This window comes from Prunus persica, chromosome G4 (assembly GCF_000346465.2).
Source record: "Prunus persica cultivar Lovell chromosome G4, Prunus_persica_NCBIv2, whole genome shotgun sequence".
Taxonomy (NCBI): Eukaryota; Viridiplantae; Streptophyta; class Magnoliopsida; order Rosales; family Rosaceae; genus Prunus; species Prunus persica.
In genome coordinates, this window is record NC_034012.1 from 20,168,300 (window position 1) to 20,192,521 (window position 24,222).

The 24,222-nt window shown below is 35.9% G+C and overlaps 1 protein-coding gene across 1 annotated transcript; it reads left to right on the forward strand.

Annotated features, from left to right (window-relative positions):
* LOC18780090 lies at window positions 178-11,833 on the forward strand. The gene is made up of 8 exons (XM_007213816.2): window positions 178-429; window positions 4,548-4,655; window positions 4,741-5,400; window positions 7,712-7,788; window positions 9,671-10,045; window positions 10,154-10,240; window positions 10,365-10,456; window positions 11,241-11,833. The coding sequence occupies exons 1-8, from the start codon at window positions 423-425 to the stop codon at window positions 11,308-11,310; spliced, it is 1,476 nt and encodes a 491-aa protein (XP_007213878.2). The 5' UTR covers window positions 178-422; the 3' UTR covers window positions 11,311-11,833.

Sequence of the window (24,222 nt, forward strand, 5' to 3'; positions counted from 1 at the left end):
CTTGATATAACATAAATAATATAAATATTGTGTCTCAATAAATTTTTTATTATTTTTTTTGTCAATATTGTTAAATTATAAGATAATTGTTTATTTGACATTTTACTAAAATACGGTGGTATTTGGGGGCATTTCCCTTAAATAAATTAACTTAAAAGAAGGCCAAATTGTAAAAGTTAATTTGGATGAAGAAGCCAAACCAAACGAAGGAAAACAGAGAAGAAACAAAATGCCCCGTCTTTGAACCTTTCCTTTCTCTCTCCATAATCAAAATTTAATTGGGTGCAAACAAAAACATGCAGACTCAATTGTGCACTCCTTTACTTCAATCAATCTGCCCAAACAGGTCCAATGGGTTTCGATTTTTAGACACATAGAAATCAAAAACTCACAACGCGAGAGAATCCCCGGAAACTCACACCATGGAAGGTATTGTTGTTTTACTCTCTATCTAAGATCCTTTTTGAGATATGGGTTTTCTATTTTCTGATTGATTTATGTGAATTTTTGCATTGCATTGTTTGTTTGTATTTGGGATTATCTTGTATGCATGGAGAATTTGTTCTAATGGTGAAGATGTTATCTAGGTTTTATTTATTGGCTTCTTGGTTACTGAGAAACTTACAAAAGGAAAATGGGGTTTTCATCATGTTGTTTTCTGTTTCCTACTGTATAACAGTACCAATACTAGTCGAGTCTATTCAGAAAGGAGATGGAGAAGAGTGTAATATTTCATTTATCTGCCATTAGCCTAACATATATTTATATAATTTCAATGCATTACGTTTCCTACATTTTCTTATTAGACACAAGATTAGGCCTTAGGGTTTTTATTTTTTTTCTGAATTTCGTTAGTCTATCGGCACAAAGGTGGTCGTAACATCATTAATCACCAAGATATGGAAATCTCAGGAAAGGCTTAAATTTTGTAGAGATGACTCCCTTAATATATTTTTTGGGAGTTTTGTTCAATTTTATCGATTCTTCTGTAATGCTATGGTTAATAGTGTAAGGTGTTGTCCTTGTTATATGTTTGAGTATCAAATGTTCTGCTGTTTGATTAACAAACCTCAAGTAATTAGATTTGCTATGATTGAATTGGAAAATTTGTTTCCAAACAAGAAAGTTTACAAAGAAAAAGGGAGTAACTGGTTAGTTGGTAGATTAATATATGGAAAAGTGAGGTAAGTGCAGATGGTATCACATAAATTTTGCTGAAGTTAGTAAAAGGAAAAAAAAGCTATCCATTTGTAAATATTTTAATGGCATGTAATATGGATAGATGGCAATATCAATTAGTTTAACTTAAGAAAAGCCTATGCTGATAAATAAATAAAAAAAAACCTTCAAGAAAGTTTGTGAAACAAGGTTCTTTTAGTTATGTAACCATGACCTACGTACGTGTACAAAATTTATGTGAAATCAAGCTTGTGAAACAGGATGCTGTTAGGCATGCAACCATGACCTATGTGCATTTACAAACTGGATTTTACTCACTGGGGCACACTTGACTCGTTGGTCAAGGCTGTGGAAGGGACTCGTGCGAAACATAAGCTTCAATACTTTTTTTATTGAAGAGAAGATAAGCTTCAGTACTGTCTGTTTTAGAAATTAGAATGCCCTCCTCTAAGAGTCCCACTAGTTGATCTAGGGGATTAAGCAACTCTATTAGAATTATGCATGACCACCTTATTTGCTGAAGTTAAGGCAATCTAATGTACTTCTTTAAGACTGGAGCTGCTATATTTGTATGTTTGGATTTTATTATGAAGAAGATTGTTGTATACTTGTTTGTATGTTTGTGAAACTTGAGTTAAATGTTTTTTAGTTCAAGAATAGCAATGCTTTCAAATGTGTTTGTGAACTTAGGCATTTTTGCTGAATGGTGTCTAGTTTTGGAAGATTTTGTTCTAAAGGTTCAGTTCAACCTGTGATCATGTAGAAGATTCCTGCAACCTAGGAAGGAAGGAATTGCATATTATTCCCACCATTTTATATTTCTCTTAGAAGGTCTGTCTTATATGTGGCGATTGTCTTATTCTTTGTTGCCTCCAATAAGAAAACAATATATAAGCATAGCCACACCTATAATAATCTTAATGAAGAAAGTTATTCATGTGAACATTATTGCAAGAATAACTTTGCAAGAGTTCTCAATTTCATATTCGTAGTCTTTGGCATTGTTGAGTCACAAAGTAACCATTCTTAGCTTTTTTCTCATGCTCCCAGGTTGTTTCTCACTTAGGGGAAATTTAAGTGATATAGAATTTGTAGAATTTTCACATTTGATGTCTTGCATTAGTAGTTGGTTTTTCATCTTACTTGTGCTGAGAGGAGATATTGGGCTATTCAGGGATCTGGGGTTATCTCTTGTAAATCTTTTTTCTTTCATTGCTAAACGATCCGAAGCATCCCACCTTTGATCCTTGTAATGTAAGTTGAGATATTGGGCTATTCAGGGATCTGGGGTTATCTCTTGTAAATCTTTTTTCTTTCATTGCTAAACAATCTGAAGAATCCCACCTTTGATCCTTGTAACATAAGTTGCAAATCTTTGGTGCCTACCAAAAATGTCCAGTCACTTGCTTGGCTGGTGGCTCATGGTAACATTAACACATGTGATATGCTTCAAAAGAGCAGGAAATACTCTTCATTATCTCCTCATTGGTGTGTGCTGAGAAAAACTCCCCCTAACGTCCCAAATCTGGAGTAGACTAATCCTGGCTTTTGTTTTCGAATGGGTAGGAATTGATACTCTTTTCCATATGAATTCTTTCTGGGGAGGGAATTCAAGAAGAAAACTGTCACCCTCTGGCGATGGGCTGTTTTGGCTCTATTTGGGTGCTTTGGTAGCAAAGGAATAGCAGAATCCTTGATAATAGGGAGGAAAATTTGGCTCCACCGTGGGACATAATTCTCTATCATGCTTCCCTGTGGGCTTCCTTGTCTAAGAAATTTAAGGATGCCTCTTTAGTAGGATTCATCTGGATTGGGCTGCTTTTTTGGACTAAGTGTGTTAATTTGTTTTGTAAAGACTCGGCATTTTTAATTTTTTTTAATTTTAGTGGGTGGGTGTGTTCTTGATGGACTTCTTGTCCATCATGCTTTATACTTCTCTTTTCTATCTTTAATCATTAATATCTGATAATATTAATTGATACAAAATAAGTATGAATCTGATAATATCTGCTGATATAAAGATCACTCGGTGGTGGGGATGCCACAAAATTCTGGTATTATTTTCCAAGGAGGGATACAAACAAGAGGAGTGTATATGTTATCTGTGTCACTGAGTATTTGCCCGACACGTTGAATTTCGTTTGTCATGAAGGTGCCGTCTTGCTTCTTGGTAAAATCTTCACACAGAATCCTACCTTCACAGGGGATTTTATTTAGAACTGGAGGGGGAAGATGATTGGAGAGAGCTAGCCCCCATTCTGTTTCCCATAGTTTGATTATGGTAGGCAGGGATATTGAAAATCTAGTTGAAGTTGAGAAACTATTTGTTATACGAGTTAAATGTTGAAAATTAGAATCATTCCCTGATCTTGGTTATTTTGCACGATTTAAATGCTGGTGGGAAGGTGTAGCATAGGTGGTAGTGGATCATATGTGGAAGTCATCATCGGTCACTTTTTAGGTCATTTATGCTACAAAGAAAAGAAGATGGCGACTTTCCATGTGAAGGATTTGTTAAATTTGATTGAGGCTATGGTGGGGAGCGAGTGTACTCGGTTTCTCATCTTTAATTTGTTGTTGACATTTTTTCTCCTCAACAAATGAGGAGGAGAGATGTGGTAACTTGGTACATAATAAAGATTTTTTTTCAGGTTAGTCTTGGGTTTAAAGACAAACTTGGCCAAGAGTGTGCTGGTAGGAATCAATGTTGAGGAATGACTCTTGGTGTTCTTATCCCAGGGAGCGGGTTGTGAGATAGGTGAGTGGCCTTTGAAATGTTTGAGACTTCGGGGAGCACTCCATGTATCGTTTTGGGCTCGGTGTAAATATTTTTGCATGCTTGCTGGTGGGATTCAAAAGTGATTGTCAGAGGTTCAAGCCGATGTCCTCGGAGAGACCTTTCTCAAGGCTTTGGTGTTTTATCTTCTATTTTGGGAGAATGGGGAGAGGATCTGTTTTTAGAGATAAATGGGTTGGGGATCTCCAATGTGTGCCCTGTCATTCCTTTTTCAATAGAGTTCTTGTTTCCTATATAAAAATTTGGGAACCAGGAGGAAAGTGTCGTTGGTGCTCCATTCATATTAAGTGGAGATGCCAATGAATTAGAAAGGGATGTTTTCGAAGATTAGAAGTAAAGGATTTGAAGGAACACAGTATGTTTTCTTAACAGAATATGTAGTCTTGACATAGAAATGGTGAAGGATTCTTGTGACTGAACTCAAGTAATATGGAGGAGGTTATGTCGAGTCTTATATTCATACCTGGAAGCTGATTGGGTATTAAATATGTTCTGATAGATGTATATTATCCTATCATTGATTTCATTTTGTGACTAATATATCCTCTTTCACTTTTTGGTTGATTTTTAGAATCAAATGAACTGCATTCTGAGGAGAATAAAACTTCCCAAGATAATAATAAGAAAAGAAAGCTGAAGACACCAGCCCAGCTTATGGCTTTAGAGAAATTTTATAATGGTAAGGATTCTTGTCTTGGCATATGTTTTGTCTTGCTCAGTTTTGAGTCATCAAATTTCTTAAAGGAAAATTTTTCTTTTTCCAGAACATAAATACCCTACAGAGGAAATGAAATCACAAGTTGCGGAACAGTTAGGATTGTCAGAAAAGCAGATATCTGGATGGTTTTGCCACAGAAGGTTAAAAGACAAAAGATTGTCAAGAGATGAAACTTGTGCTAATGGACGGCAAGATCGTTCAAGTGGTGTTATTCAGGATCGAGCTAGTGGACTTGGGCAAGACTCATGTGGCAGCACTAAACATGGAGATCATAGGTATGTTGATCCAAGGGAGGTTGAAAGTCGAAGGCTTTCTGGGCATGATTTCCCAGCTGCAGATATTACCCGTGAGTATAGGAGTCACTATACCGAAAGAGTTGGTGGCATGGATAATACATCTTCAGAAAGTAGCTCGTCTTTACAAGATAGGTTCTTTACTCAAAATGACGATCCGTATGATGTGGAAACTTCTAGATACCTAGCGCATAATGGAGTCTTTTCACCCATAAATTCCAGGGCCACAGAGAACATGGCATATAAGCCCTCAGGGTATTTGAAAGTGAAAGGTGAAGCAGAAAATGCTGCTATTACAGCTGTTAAGAGGCAACTTGGGAGGCATTATCAGGAGGATGGTCCCCCATTAGGTGTAGAATTTGATTTGCTTCCTCCTGGTGCATTTGAATCCCCGATTATGGATTCAGTCCATGGTATGTCATAATATAGTTTCTGTCATAAGAACAAATTTCATATTCCATGAAGTTAGTATTCTGAGAACAGAAAGCTTGATTACCGTTTTTTAGATCTTTTTACTCAGCTTGTATTGTCTCATATTATTAATTATATTTTCTTTGGGTCAGCATCGTACAAATAGATTGTGAGGTATGCTTATGTAGAGGAGATAATTCTCTTTTTGGTTCAAGCAGAGGACTGAACAAACTGTGAGAGAGTGTAAATGTTGCATTGAGAGAGGACATGATGATGGTTTATGAGAGAAAACGTGTAGTGATTGGTGTGTAGTTGTTATTTTTATTATCTGCTTTGTGCATAGGTGATGCAAATATTATCATTTTGTGTATAACCAGTGAAACAAGATTTTGAAGGTGTTTGACATTTTATTGTATTATTTTACAGTTTCATGAAGATTATGCAAGTTCTGTATGGAAGGCTGATGTTTATATTTACCTGATTCTACTGGCACAGGGCTTTGTCCAGTGAAGTAGCATAAACTTAGAAATCTTGAACTTCATTGTAGAGCCTATAATTTAATCTAATGTTTTATAATATAGCTTCCTGAAGATAAATTTACTTAAACTTATGCTTTGAAGCAGTGTTAAAATTTATTAGCTAGGCTTTTGAAACATTGAAATAACTTAAACTAGCCCTCTCACAAGTGGTTGAGTTTGCTTTCCTATTTTTTGGCTTCTATTTATTTATTTTTTTCTAACACTTTTTTATCACATGGGTAGTTGGAGGAAAGTGGAGTAATTGTCAGATTAAGTGGACTTTTACTGGCAGTGTGAGTTAGAGGTAGTTTTGTAAGATTCACATCAAAAGACAAGGAAACTGTCCTAATAAGATAAGGTGTGTTAACGAATAAGTAGTAGTTTGTAGAAAGAGAAAAGTGTGGGTAGAGAGGGAATCCCCTTTCTATAGTAGTGTAAATATAGAGAAGACGTGTGCGTGGATGTGAAGATTCTTAGTACATACAACATAGATAGAAGCTCTGATTTGAATATGTATGTGAGTTATATATCTCATATCTGTGCAAATATGTTTTGTTTGATACGTCATTGTACTAATGATGTTTTATGCGTATATAAATCAGCAGTATTCCAGTACTTTCATGCTTTGAACGTTATTCCTTGACATGGTTCTATTGTGATCAAGCCTTTTAACTTTGTATTTCTGCATTCTTCAAATCTCTTACCATTTTGTATTTTGGTTTCAGTTGTTAGAGTAGTTACAAAAGCCTGTGTCAGTTGGTTAGTCAGGCCCAAGAAGTGGTGACTGGGCCCATAGTCTAATTTATTTCTTGCGGTGGACAGGAGACGGTCCGGTCAAAGTGTAATAGAAACTGAATTATTGTGTTTGAGAGAAGATGAACTGGGGCCTTGGGCCCTCCATTATTTTAGCTATTCTTTACAGTAATTATTTCAATGTCTCTAGTGTAACATTTTCTTCTTTAGTTTTTTCTCTTTATAATATGAACTTCCAACTTATTTACCTGTAATTGGAGCACTAACGTTTTGACCTACTCTCTGAGTGGTTTGCTATAAATTCCAGGTTTAGTAAGGGGCCTTACGGTTTAAACTGGGGGAAAGAGAGGGGTGGTGAACTCCCCTACTCATTTCGTGTTGGATATTGGTGTTTATCTTCTTGTGTCTTGTTTGCCTGATTTCTGTTGTGCATTCTCTTTTGAAGCTTTTGGAACCATTTCTATGCATCTGTTTCAGATTTTGATTCATCTTGATCTCGGTAGATATGATGGTTAGACTAATAGTGTACAATGTGTGTGCAAATGCGAAATTGTAGGTTTTACTGAAAACAAGTATAGTTTGTGTAGTGTATTTCTTTTGATTCTACTCTAACTATTTAGATATTTTTTATGTTGATGAATATGGAACTTTGTCAGGGATATATGACATCATGGGGAATTTTGTTAACAAGGAATGCAATGGGAAGGAAAAAAAAAAAATTCATCAAACCACCAATCTGCTTACTTTTTCAAGACAAAAAAAAAAAAAACCGAGTTGCTCAATAGGCAGTAGCACATCAGTCGTTTTGCTGTAATTTTCAATGCTTGTTTAGTCTGGGAGTTCATTATTTTCTATGCATGCTTGTTAATGAAGCTAAAAAATTGTTTCCCCCTCTCTTTTATTTTGAAGTTATACTCTAGAGGAGTGTGATTTGCTTTCATTCACATTCTTGAGTCTTTTAGTAGTTACCTGGAATGTTTATTTGAATATTTATATATTCCGGAAGTGTATTCTTATTTATTTTTTGTTCAATGCTATGCAGAACCATCCATTGTTGGGAATCCTGTCCTCCGTTCTCCTGACATTTCTGGAGTGAAAGGGCAACTTAGTCCAAGAACTGTAAGTGGACCTTCTGATGCATTTGTGTTATATTTGGACAGATCTAGTGGGGGAAAGGGTGTGAAAACTTCATGGCATAGCTAATTTATTTGTTTATTTCAATTATAAAAGATAATAATGGCAAGGAAATTTTATTTAGTCAATTGATGTTGATTCTGAATGCTTAGGTGCCAGTTATTCTTTAGAAATCAATCTTTCTACAGAATACCTTTCTAGATGAAATAATATTATTAGTTTTTAAGTCCAGATTCAGAGTCTGGCTACATTAGTCTGACAAGAGAACAATTATTATTATTACTTTAAAGGAAAGGATGAAAATTTATTTCACAAAAGAAACTGAAGAAAACATTATTCTATACATATGTGTGTGTGTGTGTGTGTGTGTGTGTGTGTGTGTGTACTGGAGGGGGATACCACCTGCTCCTGTTTCCCGGGATGTGAGAAGCGGTGCTTGACTTATGTATTGCCAGTCGACTGGGCTCTCACATCCCACAAAATGGTATTCTGATCCTTTGTTTATGTGTGTTCCTTTCACAACCAAAACATGTAAAGGCTTTGTTAAAAAATTTCCGTGGGACATCCTTGTGATTTATCATTCAAAACTATGTATAAGTGTATGCAACTTCATCATGTTTGATAAATTCTAAGTTCTGAAATCTCAAATCTCTTTGGTCATTTCCCTTAGGCCCAGGTGCGAGACATGTTCTGTTATGGGTTGAGGTAGAGAGAGAAGATTGTTCTACTTTGGTTACTGCCTATTTTGTAATTGTTATATTATAAGGTAGATTACATATTTTACCTACATAAACTATAGCGGCATTCACTTTGGTGCATGATAATCAAAACCTTACAATGCCATACCCAAAGTTTGCGCCATCTTTGAATTTCAAACTTCCGTTAGTGTCTCCATCAATTTAGCCATTTTCTGCTGATGTAGAACTAGTGGGCCCCACAAATTTGATGAAGATTATGCCACGTGGGAAAAAATGATTATAGAAAAAGCCAAATAACCTTTTACATGTTTAAAAAATTGAGAATCAGATAAGTAATTAAAAGATTTATAGATAAAAATTAGAAACTAAACAACATAAAAGGAAAGAAACCCAATCTTCCCCAATTCTCTTCGACCCTCATCTCCTCCCTTCTCCCTCATCTATCCCGTGGCGGATCTGCCATTGCAGATGAAACCAAACCCATCTTATCTCGAACGCCTAATTAAGAGTCCAAACAATATATGCTGCACAGCCTGTTGGCTACAAGACCCAAATCAAACCCATTATCACTAATCCAATGCTGTCAAAACTGGCATTATTGGGTTTGGAACGTTGGCCAGAACTTCTTTTGTTGTCGGGTCTTTAATTTGGTGGATAGGTCTTAGTGAGCAGCACCTAGATTTTTTCCTTTATGGTCCCCCCATATTCTGCAGGTTCAAAATTTGGCAGACCGTACTGTACCATAATCTTTCCTATCTTCAGTGCACCACCATTGCTGACTGTAGACGTGTGCCAGCTGATACAAGCCATGCCACCTGCATTGCATTATCATCACCATTGCTGTGAACCCTATCCTTTACTTCCAAATCCTCTTCACCCTGTGAAATGTAAAACAAAAGCCCCCAAGATAGAACTACTACGACATTTCTATGAACCGTTACATCTTTATTTATTTATGAATTTATTTATAGTTTGTCTTGACATGACATATAGCCAAATTGCATTTGCATAAATTAAAATTATAATTGACAGTTTGGATTAGCACAACTTACACCTCAAGGAAGCAAAATATCTCTGCTATAATATCTTGTTTTTCATTTGTCTGTAACCGGAATGCATTTTCTCCCTCCCTTTTGTGATATTCTTTCCACCTTTTGATGCTCTTGCAGAGATATGAAGTATACAATTCCAAGTTCAGTTCCCAGGATTCGTATATACAGCAGGAAAATCCTTGCATTATGCATGGGTTTGATCTTCAGGAGAAGAAATCTAGCAAAAAATTGAGACAAAAGTCAACTTATCTCAACCACACAAATTCTTCTCCTGGAAAAAACTCTTCCTTGGATATTTATGATAAATCTGTTGGCGGAACCTCTGCTTATAATACCAATAGGAAAGATAAAATGAGATCTAAGCGGGGTTACTCTGGTAGGAAAGTTACTAGTGAACAAACAGAGCCTTGTTTACATGAGTATGATAGAGTTAGTAGCCCCAAGCTTGTCCAAAGGAGTGATTATTTGAAGCCAAAGCCTTCGAGTTCTATAGTTAAGCGTTCTGAGACCCTATACCTTTCAACTTATATGCTCTATTATTCAAAAACTCCCATATGGAAAGTACTTGTCTTGTGACTCTTTTTAATTGCTGTCTGCCAGGAGGAGAACCTTGATGGAGAATGCAAGGCCATGAAAGTCTATAGCAATCCACTTAGAGTAATGATGAACTCTACTGATGAAATGGTGGTGAGTTTGAAATTTGGTGGGACAATGTTAATATGTATGTGTGGCATGCGTACATGAGTACATACAACTTATGAATGTATTCTCGTTTGCTTTTTGTTCACATCCTTTTTCCTTATTGATGAAGGTTGCAAAACAAGCCAGAGTTAATCTCCCTCAGCGAGATTATTCGACAAATTCGTTTCCTCAACTGCCACCTCGTAAAAATCAGATTAAAGGGTTCGTATAACTTCCTCAATGTGCATGTGCTTTAAGTTATGTGCGCAAATGTGTGCTTGTGGGCTTGAGTGTCCTCCATGTGATTTTGGTCGTCAATTTGTGCTTGTCTTGTTTTCACTTTTTGTTTTTATAAAAGAATAATAATAATTACCAGGGATTTATTTTCTCTTTCGACTGCTTAAGTTTAGGCTGCAAAAGCCGCATTCTCCCCCTGAACCAGTTTAAATAATGTTAGTTTTACATGTAAGAGTTAATATACAGAGGCTGTATATGGCAAGCTATTCTAGGTTAGACTGTTATCTTTTCCCAACTAGCAGCGGAGTGATTTGCTTCACTTTCTTGGTCCAGTTACAGTGGCATTTCCCTTTGCCATGATGACATGCTGTTATTTGCAGTATATTATGTTTGGCATTATACTTGCAACATCTGGCAAACTCTTTATGAGGCCCTGACTTTGATGAAGTGATTCTTATCCTTAAGGTGGGTGAGAATAGCATTAGAATGAAGCTTTCACTGATTGGAATCTTGACTTTCCACTTCATCAAAGTTTTACCGAATTTAGGTGCATCACGAGAACAATTTCCTACTTCCTGAATACTGTCCTAGTAGAAAATAATTTTTTTGTTTTTTGTTTTTGGATTATATCCTTTTGAGGATGAACAAAGTATTACTATGTCCACATTGCAAATTTAATAGCATCAGTGACTGAAATTAATTGCCTACATAAATATTTGATGGATCCTCCGTGGCTATCCGCTTTCTGACTGTATTGTGCATAATTTAGAACTGCTATGGAGATGCCATCTAGCTTCAGTGAGGATGAAACTGCAGAAACCAATTCTTCTGTGGATTGAGGATCCCGCAATTGAAGGATCGAAAGCTGGGAGGGATTCACAATGGCCTAGGGATGTACAGTTGAATAGAGCATGTATTCCATTTAAGCACATCAGAAGTAATATATGCCGCATTGTTATCGTCAGCAGCAAAATGCAGTTGCTGGCCTGTTTTGCTCTTCCAGTGATCATTTGTTAATATGTGTAGAAATAATTTTTTTACACAATCTAGTTGGTATTGCATTATGGTGAGTGTGATAGAGGTGACAGTAAGATTGTAAATCTTCTCTGTCTGGATCTGCTATGAGTATGGTCTTTAGAAGGAAAGCTCATCCAACGCAAGTTACTGCTTTTATTGTTGGTTAAATGATGGCAGAGCTTTCTGCAACTACAAAATTTGGCTTGCTTTAATTTATAATGAGAAGAAACGGGTTGTAACTTATTAATGGTTCCCGGTTCATGCATTATGGTGGAGGAATTAACTCATGTAGCAGATACATGATTTCTCCGTTGAAACTTTTGTAGCAGATACATGATTTCATTAGGGTTTTCTTGTTTTTCGTTTTTTAATCTGCATGTATGCATGACATTTCTTCCTCTAACTTAACCACCTGCAGATATGAACAAATTAGTGAAATATCTGCTAATTGCTAATTACTGTGAACAGAGGTGGTGGAAATAACATTGGCCTGCACATTTTCTCAAACGAAGTGGCAATCCACCTCAATATGTTTGGTTCGCCCGTGAAAAACTGGGTTTCAAGCAAGCTTATTATCACGAAACTATTTTGTAGGTTAAATCAAACCAATCCTAATTCTGGTAATAAGCTTACCGCCTCTATCTGTAGGCGTTTCTAATGATTTGACTCCCAATTTTCCAGTTGCTTTTAACAGATCCAATACATACTCTTTTTTTAAGAAATATGCCCTTTTTGAGTAGGCAATTTCCAATCCAAGAAAGTATCTTAGAAGGCCAAGTCTTTGTTAGCAATTTGCTTGTGTAACTAATCTTTAGCTATGAAATTTTTTGTTAGCAATTTGCTTGTGTAACTAATCTTTAGCTATGAAATTTCATCTTTATCATCTCTAGGTCATCGACATAAACCAAAACAATGGTAGTACCAGAGAAGCATATGCAACACTTCCTTTTAGCCCATCGGTAACAATTGAACTTCTCTTAGCATACCACAATTGCGGTGATTGTTTTAGTCCATCTATAATCGTTCTTGTGGTTGACTAGGAGGAAGAGGTGGGCATCGAGACGGGAAAATCCGAACACCGAGTCTCACTGAACGGAAAAAACTGGAAAAAAAACTTTGTTGACTAAAAAGTCAACAAAACAGCACCGAATCGGACTGAATTGGTTCAAATCGATTCCAGTGCCGGTTTCACACCTTATAAAATCATACCGAACCGAACTAGATAGGCCGTGTATTTTTTATTTTTTTTTTAAAAAAATTTAAGTTGAATGCTAAACTTCTAATCTCATAACTAATATTTCCTTAAGTCCAACTTCAAAACACCTCTCTTTTCAAGGTCCAATAATCTCTCTTTGCATGAAATTGGGTCAATTGTAAATTTTTAAGTCCAAAAAATAAATTTTTTTGTTGAAATTTGTATAAATAAATAAAATAATTTGAAAAAAAATCCGGTCTAAAACCGAAAACAACACGGAAACCGGTTTAAACCTTACTGGATTTCATATTTTTTTTTCTTCACCAAAACTGTACTGAACCGTACCAGTTGAATAGTATTGGTTCCGATTCTGTTGAAATTGGAAAATGGACCGACTGGACCTCGCTCACCTGTACTAAGAGGTACCCTGACATAAACTTCGTCTTCTAGGTCACCATGAAGAAACACATCTTCAACATCCATATGAAATAATTTATACTCTTGATTTACCGGTCGGATAAAAGAACATGGAATGCATTCATCTCTGTTTCTTCAACCAGCTCCATATCTTTGTGGATGTGGTTGCAATGCTCCGGTGGGCTTAACCATTTAGAGACCCATTTTTGCTCTATTGGGGATGGGTTTTTAGCATGAGTTGTTAATACAACTTGCAGGTTGAGCCCCATTGAGAGCTCTCATTGGGCTTGCCCTAAGAGAGTCTTAAGGCCATAATTTGCACAGGACTGCTTATGTCAACAAGGCCCATCTTTTGTTTTCCTTTTTTCCATAAAAAATAAAACTGGCATTCCTAATTCGTTATGTTTTTCATATAAATTAATTTCAAATTGTTTTTTTTTACATATTAATTATGATATAGTATTTATGATCAAATGGTAGCAAAGGTAGCCCTCAAACATAATATTTCTGCCATTAATACGCACTTGAGTTTGACTGTCTATGTCATGCACTTAGTTTGGGTTTAAATGATTGCGTATGCTGAATAGAAAGAATAGATTCGTAGAATTTAGATTGAGATTTTATAATGTAGGGGAGTGAGGGTTTGTTGTGACATCACTCATTCAACACTAATTAGTATTTCATTTCTAATAAAAAGAGAATTTTAGGCCTCGTTTTTTTCGCAGGACTAGTTTGGACATGACTAATTATAAGTACTATCTAGAATGGACTTGGCTTGGACTAATTCGTATCCTATGTTTTTGTGGGGTGCTAAACGAAGGAGCTGGTGTTTGGAGCCATGCTAGTTAGATTAGAGTCAATGGGATTGTTCTATCAAACATGAGCAATGCTAGGGAGACCAACTGATGTAATAGTGTATCGTTGTTTTATGTTTATATCTACTCTACGTTATTCATTCATAAAAAATAAGAAATTGTCACATCAATTAGTAACTCAAAAATTGATGCGTTCCGTTAAACATTCGTCTATTTTGATAATTTTGTTAAACAGATTTAGGATCTAGTCCTCTTTTTACTTTATGTGGGACTGGGAGTGTAAAACCGTCCATTAAGAAGGGGCAGGCAATGATCCCAATTATGCGTATCTAGTCATTTCCTTTTAGCGGACCACAATTCAGGCAGCAGAGCAGCTGAAGAATCAAACTCAAACTTAGTTGGAAGAAAAAGGGTGTGCTTTGCTTTGCGTATTATGTTTGTCTATAAACATTGAGATTGAGGGAACGTGGGATGTCTCTCTTCCCTTGACTTAAGAGTCCTGTGTGGTGCCATCTTTTAGGTTAGGCCGACTTCCAATCAATAATATATTAAAGGATCAATCAATAATTCATCTGTGGAGGGCATATCCGTCAGATTCCGTCCTAATAGCCACCATGACAATTCCTAAATTAATAAGAGCTACTTTATTACAAATGCATGGTGTATAACTCATCGTGATCCCATGTTTAGAAACTCCCTATATCAATGACATATTTCATGTTTTTATTCTTTGAACATTCCAAAACATATGTAATGCAATTCTAATAACTTGTAATATATGATCCACCCATGTAGCCTCCAAGGTAGCTTACCTTATAATTGGGAGAAATATATTTGTACCTTCTTCAATCTTCATTTTAACACAAGCTATATGACATACATGATTCAAAATTAAACAAAATATATGACAATATATTTACAACATAGAGTTATCTTTCCATTTTTTCCTTACGTACCTTTACTGGCAAGGGACTTTTAGCTCAAGTGATTAAGAGCATTTACTCATGTATACAAAGTCCTGTGTTCAAATCCCCCCTCCCCTAATAACGCTCATCAACACCAACAACAACAAAACTTTATTATTATAAAAAAGATATATGAGTATGGCTTAGTTCCTTAAAATTGAGGAACACCACATCCTCACTACAAATGAGATTTTGACACTTACTAAAGTTCGAAAGAAAAAAAGGTTAAAAAAATTTGCCAAGTGTAAAAATTCTATTTGTTTTGAGGACAGATTTAAGGAGTCAAATTTTTTTCCAAAATATATTACCGCGTGCTTCCCCATACTCATGTTATGTTACCCTTTGGCTATTCGTTATTTTGAACCACAAAAGCTTGCCCTTATTTATGGACCACTTATCTTTTAGCCTCACCACAGGTTCAATAAAGTTGAAAAGGCATGACCAAATATGTGGTGCCAACACTGATAGAACGAGGGATGCCTCTCCCACATTGGAAAAACATTATAGTTTCCAAGGACTGATCAAGCTTCAACTATAAGAGATGAAGTTTTTTATGGGAGTTGATTTTTTCACTCTTCGTTCGTCTATTTATACTCTCTTTGTCGAAAATTGTATATTCTCACTCTTATTTGTCTACTTACACATCCTTATATATTATAGTAAAAAGTACTAAAAAAAAAGAAGAAGTGTAAATAAATAAAATAAGAGTGGAAAAATCATCACTTTTTTTATTTGTAGGGCAATAGGCTTAGGGTAGGCCTTTTATATGCGGTAGGGAATGTTTGGGTCATGGATTGATAAGCACCCCATCCCACTATGAGACTAGAAAGGCTTGGACCACTGTCAGGGGGAGAAAGGGACCATAATTCTGACTTGTGCTAAGCCACTTTTTTCTAAAAAGTGCACCCCCCATATGGTGTTCATATCAATCAATAAGCCAAATGCTCGTGGAGGGCATCATGAACGTTTGTTAAGGACACATGCATGGTAATTGATCCAAAAAGAAGTAATTCTCTAGCAAACATCACCTTTTGGTTATTCTAAATTGCCTAATCAATGCAAAGTACTCACTAGTGTAGTAGTTTGGAGTAATTATTTTCCTAAGGAAGATTCGTTCACTGATTTAATTAATTTATTATTCCTAATTTTGAATTAAATTTTTTAACTCTGATTGATAAAAAAACTCACATGCACCAAACCGAAAATATATACATACAGAAAGTCTCTTATGTGAGCGTCCAAATGTTATTATCGTGCAAACACGACGTATTTTCTACTACCCCTTCCTGCTTTTTTCATTGTTTACAATAGATGTGCGAACATCCAAATGAGAGAATAACTATATATATATAAAGTATAAAGTATAAACCACATAAAATAAATATTAGGAAAATTTGCATAAATACCACCTAAACTTATAAGCCTGTGTACGATTACCATTTGAATTTTTAATTTTTATTATTGACCCCCTAAACTTTGTAAAGTGTAACAATTTACCACCTACGTGTAACACTGTTAAAATTTCTGTTAAATCGAGTCACATAATACACATGTGATGCTATTTTGAAGTGGAATTTCGTCAATTCACAGCACTTGAAAAAATAACTAACAAAATTTTTTTAAAAATGAAATCAGCCATTTTACATGACCTCCTCCTGCCCCTTCCAACATCTTCCTCCTCCACTGGAAATTTCCAATCCTAGGTGAAGTCTAACTAGAAATAGAAGCTATCCCTAGAGTACTAAACACAGACCAGTTCTCTAATACATTAAAACAAAGCAATCATTTCCTTTTCCTTTTTTCTTTTTGTTGGTAAAATTCAACTTGGCAATTATCGTATCAACTCCATGTGGATTTGGCTGGGTGGTAAAGTTCCCATACATATATTCATATTACTGTGCACCCTCCTTTTAATTTTTAATTTTTAATTTTTTAAAGTATAAGCGATAGTCTAAACTTCAGGGAGGGAGATTTCTCACACACACACAACTATGATGTTGTGGAGATTCGAACATGAAATCTCTAATCTGCAAGTCAATGCCCTTTTCTACTGGGTTAGACCCCATTGGCCCCTCCCTTAAGTTAAGACGAGGACTCTATTTGAATTTAACGTTAATCAAGAAATCAATAAAAAAATTTTTGGGAATTTAATGTTAATGAAGAGATCAATTAAATATTAAACTTACTTATGGATGAATATTTTACTGATTTGCATAGCTTGATTGGCCTATTGACCTCGTGTACAAGCTTATAAGTTAAAAGTCTATGATCAACACTAAAACTTAGAAGTCTAGGTTGTAATCGTGCACAAGCTTAAAACTTTATGTGGTATTTATGTAAATTTCCTTAGATATTAATATGGGTAATGTTTCAGTGCCAAATATTTGACATCTTATGTTACTAGGTTGTTGATCTCTCCACATCATAACGTCTACCACTGTTAAGAGAATGAGAGAGAAAGCTCGAGTTCCAGGGATAAAACAGTAAATAAGCCTAATTTTTAATACTTAATTTTGGTGGAAACCGGTTCACTTCAGTCAAACTGGCGAGCTCACAATAGTGAAATATTGAAAAAATATTGCCACCATGAAGGCTCGAACCTGTTTTTCTTGCATGTAAGAGAGCCCACATACCACTATGTAGCAATAGTTGTTGTGTTTTTAGTGTGCAATGATGGCATTTAAGGGCTTATTAACAGAATTAGAAAATAATATAAAAGTGTTAGAGTTTTAACCCTAACACATGTCTTTTATTTTGAACAGAAGTGATGTGTCGAACTTCTTCTCTCTGCATATTGCCCTCTCTTTCTTCTTCCTCCTTCCCTTTCTTTTCTCTGTCAAGTCTTCTATTCTCTCTTTCTTCCTCCCGATCTCTCTTCTTCCTCTCTTTTTTCTCTCATCGTTGTCGCAATTCGTTGTCATCGTCGCAAGTTCCCATCGTCGTCTACAATCGTGAAGTCATTGTCAAGCCTAGATCTCGCAGCCTATCTTAGTCATCTCTATACCTCAAACACCGAAACCGAGCCAACCCAATTCGTTCAATTGAGGGCTCCGGTTAACCAGAGGTGGTGGTTCAGCGTGAGTGACAGAAAGTGCTACACCGAGGGATTTAGTTCAGCATGTACACTTTATAAACCACACACCAATTAACAAATAGTTTCAATGGACCTCTGGCCCCTTTACACAATATGAATCACTCATCAAACTGAATCAGGTCTCAACCCCCAGAGCAACATAGATAAGTTATCGAGATCCATTTTGACAAAATTGAACATATTTAAAGCCTAACCTTGTGGTTGCACCTAGATTGACTCTAGGGTGCCTACGTACCCTTTTCGAAGGACCCAAGCCACACATAGTTCTTAATACAATAAATTGCAACACATTAAAATCCTCTAAGTGACCAAAATTCATGTTATACCCATAAGAACTTAAAACTCCTACATATTTTGCAACACATTAAAATCCTCTAAGTGACGAAATTCATGTTATACCCATAAGAACTTAAAACTTCGACACATTTTTCTAAAACCGACTCTAACCAATCAGTTGAAACTTAAACAATAATTTTGATTACAAGACAATATTCAAACCAATACATATGTATCAAGAAATTATATCATTACCAAAAAGTTGGAGATCCATAAAAAAATTGTAAAACAACATTGGCCACGAGAAAACCTTTATATCAATATAAATGGGTTAAATCACACCCTCCTCAATACTCCACATTTACAAATGAACTCATGACTTAAGAAAACAGTTGTGAATAGTATAAAATCCTTAAAACTTAGAATATCTCAATCCATTGTCTTATAAATATGAAAATATGTATTAAAATTCTCACCAATAAGTACCCAAGAACTCTGGCCACCCACGGTAGACAAAATGAACAGGGTGGCGGGAACTATCCTGACACCACAGGTGAAGAACAAAATCAGCACGTGGAGCCAAATTCGGGCAATCACACAAGAAGAACCCCACGATGTTTGTGCGGGCATATTCTGGCAACCGAACATGTACATGATAGGTGCGAGGCATTCTTGGCAACCACATGGGTTGAGCATCCCCAAAGCACGTACGTGCATAGACTAATCCGAAGGGAACTGGGGTAAAATAACCATGTCCGAAGACCACTAGGGAAGGGTACTTATGATGGGTTTGAAAACCGTTACCTAAAACTTTAACACCATTTCCTCCAATCCAAACCCAAGTAAAACCTAGCTACTCAAGCCGTTTCTAGATTCGTAAACCAAGTTTTTCTCAAATCTTTCGCAACTCAAGTAAAGCCCAAAATGTTAATAGTATGAAATCAAACTCTTATTGAAATCCAATACCACAAATGAAATCCGAAAACCATTAATCTTAATTAATGAACCAAAAAGCATTCTAGATCATATCTCAAATCAAATCTCAAATATAACTTCAAATGTAGTTTCAATACGCCATGAAATCATAACAAGAGTCAACAAAGCTTTCCAATGATATTTACGTAAAAGCCCCATAAACCTTAATGGTAGCAAAAGCAAATATTCATAACACACTTCATAAGTCATAAACAAGAACACACCAAAACCTTATAAAAAATCACGCAGTGAAACGAATAATAATCAAATAAAAGTTTGTAATCAACTCAAGTATTAAATCAAAACATCATACTCTAATCACAAAGCCTTAAGAGTCTCAAAACAATTCCCACTGAAACAACAATACAAAATATAGATATAAGAGCAAACAAATGAATCATGAATGTTTCCAATAAATTCATAAGTATTCCAAAGCATTTCCCAAACCAAAACATAAACTTAATCAAAATTATGCACTTCGATACAAGCACAAATTATATAGGTCCTAAAAAATTCAATTATAAAAACCATTTGAAAACATATGTCTAATAGCAGACACTTCCAAATCAATTGCTCCTGACCGAGCCGATGAGTCCAAACATCTAGGTCAACTGGGCCAGCGAGATCCACAACCTCTAATCTCCGATTCGAATGTTCTAATAGGTCCAGTAAGGTCCATTAATTATGTCCCAAAAGTTTCATCACGATCCGACGATTGAATCATCGTCGACCATCGACAAACTTAACCCCAACATCGTTGATTCGAGATATCCAAATCTGTGATTCTAAATCCGCAAGCTCCCACACCCTCGTGGAAATACGGGGAACAACATATCTGAATATGGGACCGATCAGACCATTCCATCATCTTATTATTTTTTAGATGGATACTCTAGGTATAATTAGATTCCGATTGCACCTGAAGATCAGGAAAAGACAACATTCACATGCCCATTCGGTAATTTTGCATAAAGGCGCATGCCCTTTGGATTATGTAATGACCCCGCTACCTTTCAACGTTGCATGATGAGTATATTTTCTAACATGGTGGAGTGCTTCATTGAGGTATTCATGGATTGGATGACTTTTCTATTTTTGGCTCATCCTTTGATTCTTGTTTATATAATTTGGCATTAGTTTTGAAAATATGTGAAGAAACAAACTTGGTTTTGAATTGGGAGAAGTGTCATTTTATGGTGGAAGAAGGGAAAGTCATGGGGCAAAAAATTTCAGCTAAAGGCATAGAGGTTGATAAGGCAAAAATTGATACCATAGAGAAATTGCCACCGCCCACTACAGTAAAAGGGATCCGAAGCTTTTTGGGTCATGTTGGATTCTATCGGCGGTTTATCAAAGATTTTTCCAAAATCACGAAGCCGTTGTGCAATCTCCATCTCAAAGATGTCGAATTTGATTTTGATTTGAAGTGTTTGGAGGCATTTAATATCTTGAAGGAGAAGCTTACTTCTACACCTATCATTGTCGCACCAGATTAGGACTTACCCTCCCTTTGAGATTATGTGTGATGCTAGTGACTATGCGGTGGTCAAAGTAGAAATAAATTACTTCATGTAATCTATTATGTCAGCCGTACTTTGAATGATGCCTAGCTGAATTATACCACCACGGAGAAAGAATTGTTAGCAATAATTTTTTCCTTGGATAAATTTTGATCCTACTTGATTGGAGCAAATGTGATAGTGTATACCGATCCCTCAGCTTTAAAGTATTTACTTTCAAAGAAGGATGCAAAACCAAGAGTAATCTGCTGGTTATTGTTGCTCCAAGAATTCGATTTGGAAATTCGAGACAAAAAGGGATTTGAAGATGTGGTGGTTGACCATCTTTCGCTGCTGGTCTGTCAGGCAGAGGAAGGTGATAATGCCGCACCCATTATGGAGATTTTTCCTGATGAACAGTTGTATGCTATTCGATCTTCTGAAGGTCCCTGGTATGCTGACTTTGTGAATTATTTAGCTAGTAGTATCATTCCAGCTGATTTATCATTTCATCAGAAGAAGAAGTTTCTCCTTGGTTAAACATTATTATTGGGATGATCCGTATTTGTGGGTCATGTCATCTTATGTCACTTATCCCTTGGGCCTAATAGCCTTTTGGGCTATTTTGTCATTTTCCTTTTAAATCATATTTAAAAGTTCAATCCAATATTTCTATATGTCAATATTAATTCCATAATCAATCTTTTAATTATAATTTAACTATTAAATTATAATTATAGTCTTATTTAATTGACCTAGTTGAACTATTTGACTTTGGTCAATTGCTCCGGTCAACATGTTGACTTTTGACTGTTGACTTTGACATTTGATTATCAACCATTGACTTGTGTCTCCTCATTTCATTTCTACTCATTTGTACCTCTAATCACATTCTTTGGGTGTGCAGATCCGTAGGTTCCCTTTAGCAAGGTAGTGGGTTGACTCAACTCCTCAAAGATAATATATGAGTTAAATTCCACAATTTAATTCTTCCTATTAATAAAGGTTAATTGAAACCTTTTAGGACATCCACAAACCATGGTTGTCGCCTAGCAGCAAGTCATGGTTATCCGAGCTAAATGAGACGTTGTGAAAGATCCTATTCAAATTGGAATGACCGTGCAATTCAATCCTTCTCTTATGTCAATACTCTTTATTCACATTATTAGATCATGGAATCTGATTGTCAATATCCTAATGTGAATCATTCCTTTTATATGATTATCCTTTTAAGATTTGAAGACTTTTTCTTTCAAGTCTTATCCACTACTCTACGCAGAGATTTGACCAATCATATCTCGGAGTATTCTCTCTCCTTTACTGAGAGTAGAGATTCCTTGTTGTATGTTCATTTGCTTCCATGACTCTATTGAGAATCCTGATGAGAACCTTTAAGCTATGCCTAATTCAACATGACCGTATAGTGCCCTCAAAGATTAATAACATAGCCACAAAACATCTATGATGCCTCAGGTCTAAGGATTAGTTTGCACCATTGCAATTTATGAGTTCCAACTTGACATGTGAGTAAAGACTTTCATGCTGTAACTCATGTGTTGGATCGCATTCGGTGTACTTGTTCTTCTACAAACACCTACACACATGTCGATGTGTGTCCACACTTAATGGCTTGAGACCTTGCTATTCCCTACATATAAAGACGATACTGTGTGTACTGGTCTTTGCGGAATATTAAAGCCCAATCAATATTTCTATGATCGGGAACATATTAAGGATTTAGGGATGATGAGAAGTCTCCATGTATGCAATCTCATTACATAGCTCTCATATCCACTTGTGTATTCCTTGGACTATGGTTGTTCTACATATGGAAAGATAATATAAGATGATTTAATGTATAAAACAACCTTTCTTGCCCATTGATAACATAATATGTCTTTTATCAAATATGTCCTTAACTCTAACCATTACATAATTAGTTGGCTTTAAGGGCAAATTTCTAATACGGCATTGCCACACATTGGCATGTGGGGGGCATTTTGGTGCCTCCAAAACTTCAGCCAATGTATTGCAATCCTGATTTTTCTGGCCAACTTTGTTCAAGGATGCCTATGCATTTGTAGTTGCCTATGATCGATGCCAACGCATTGGAAACATTTCTAGCAGAAAATCAGGACTAGCAAAAGATAGGTTTGAGTTAGTTTGATAGATTAATATCTTGCATATATAATCTATCTATATTTGCTTTGTTTTTGTATGAACTTGGTTAGTTTAATGTGTTTAGTGAAGATTTTGTAGGCATTTGTTCCTAGTGAGGGATTGGAACCAAAACTATGATTTTGGAAGCTTAAGGGACCGAAAGGGGGAGATTTATCAACTCAACAAAATCTCAGGAACTCACTCTATCATTTTATCAAACACCTGGAGTGCATCTGTGCAAGTGTCAAATTATAACCACAACTGGTCTCAATGACCAGCGCTAGAAAGATAGAGTTAGAGGGGTTTACCGTTAATTTTGGAAACTAAAGTCATTTGCAGTTGGTAATTTTGGTTGAGCAGTGGGCTGCATTGGATTGGCTGAGAGTTGAAACAAATATTCTTCTATTTAGCTATCTGTATGAGTTGGAAAAGAAGAATTCAGTAGGTGCAACACAAAGAGAACCTTGAAAGCCGAGTTGAAGAAATTCATTAATAACTCACCGTTGTAATTGGAATCAAGATCCAGTTCTAATATGCAAATTGGAGTTGTAGTGATTGTAGGTTGAAGTGATTGAACAGAGAGCACATGGGCAACAAAGTCAAGATAAGCCCTCTTGACAACCCTCAGGTTAAGGATTTGTTGCATTGCCATGGCACCACAGTGGGGGACCCGTCAACAAGTTCATCTTCCATTAGCTCTTCCGGAGCAAGATTTCTATAAATGACTTGGAGCCTTTTGGGATGGTGAAAGGGGATCTTCTTATTGGACAAAAAATTCAAAATAAAATGCAAGATGGCGTGACCATTTTGTTGTCCAGAGTCGTGTTTCCTCCTTTGAGTTGGAGAAGATTACCTCCATAAGTCTTAGTTTCTTTTCTCCTTTTCTAAATGGGTTTATTCTTTCCAAAAGCCAGATACTCCTTCTTCTCTCTCTGCCGCACTATTTTTATTTTCCTCCTCAGTTTGGGGTTTTTCTTTATAGCCTTCCTATTATTCCTCTACTTCCTAAATAATTATTATTTTCTTTATTTTTGGACAATTCCCTTTGGCATATAAATACTAAGCCTTCACCTAAGGTTGAGGGTTCTTTATTTTTTTCTTTTTGGGAGAGACACAGAGAATAAAGCGGAGAGAGAGTTTTAGTGAAAAGAAGTCGACAACCTAGAGTTGCTGTGGTGTAGAGATCAAATCTTCAATTGGTTTTTCTTTTCTATGACACTCTTTATCATGGTTTTTATTAAAGTTGTCATGAACTAATTCCTTTTTGCTAGGGCTACGATGTAGCCTAGCCATGAATACTCAATTTCTTTAGTCAATGTTAATTCCAAGTATTGTCCC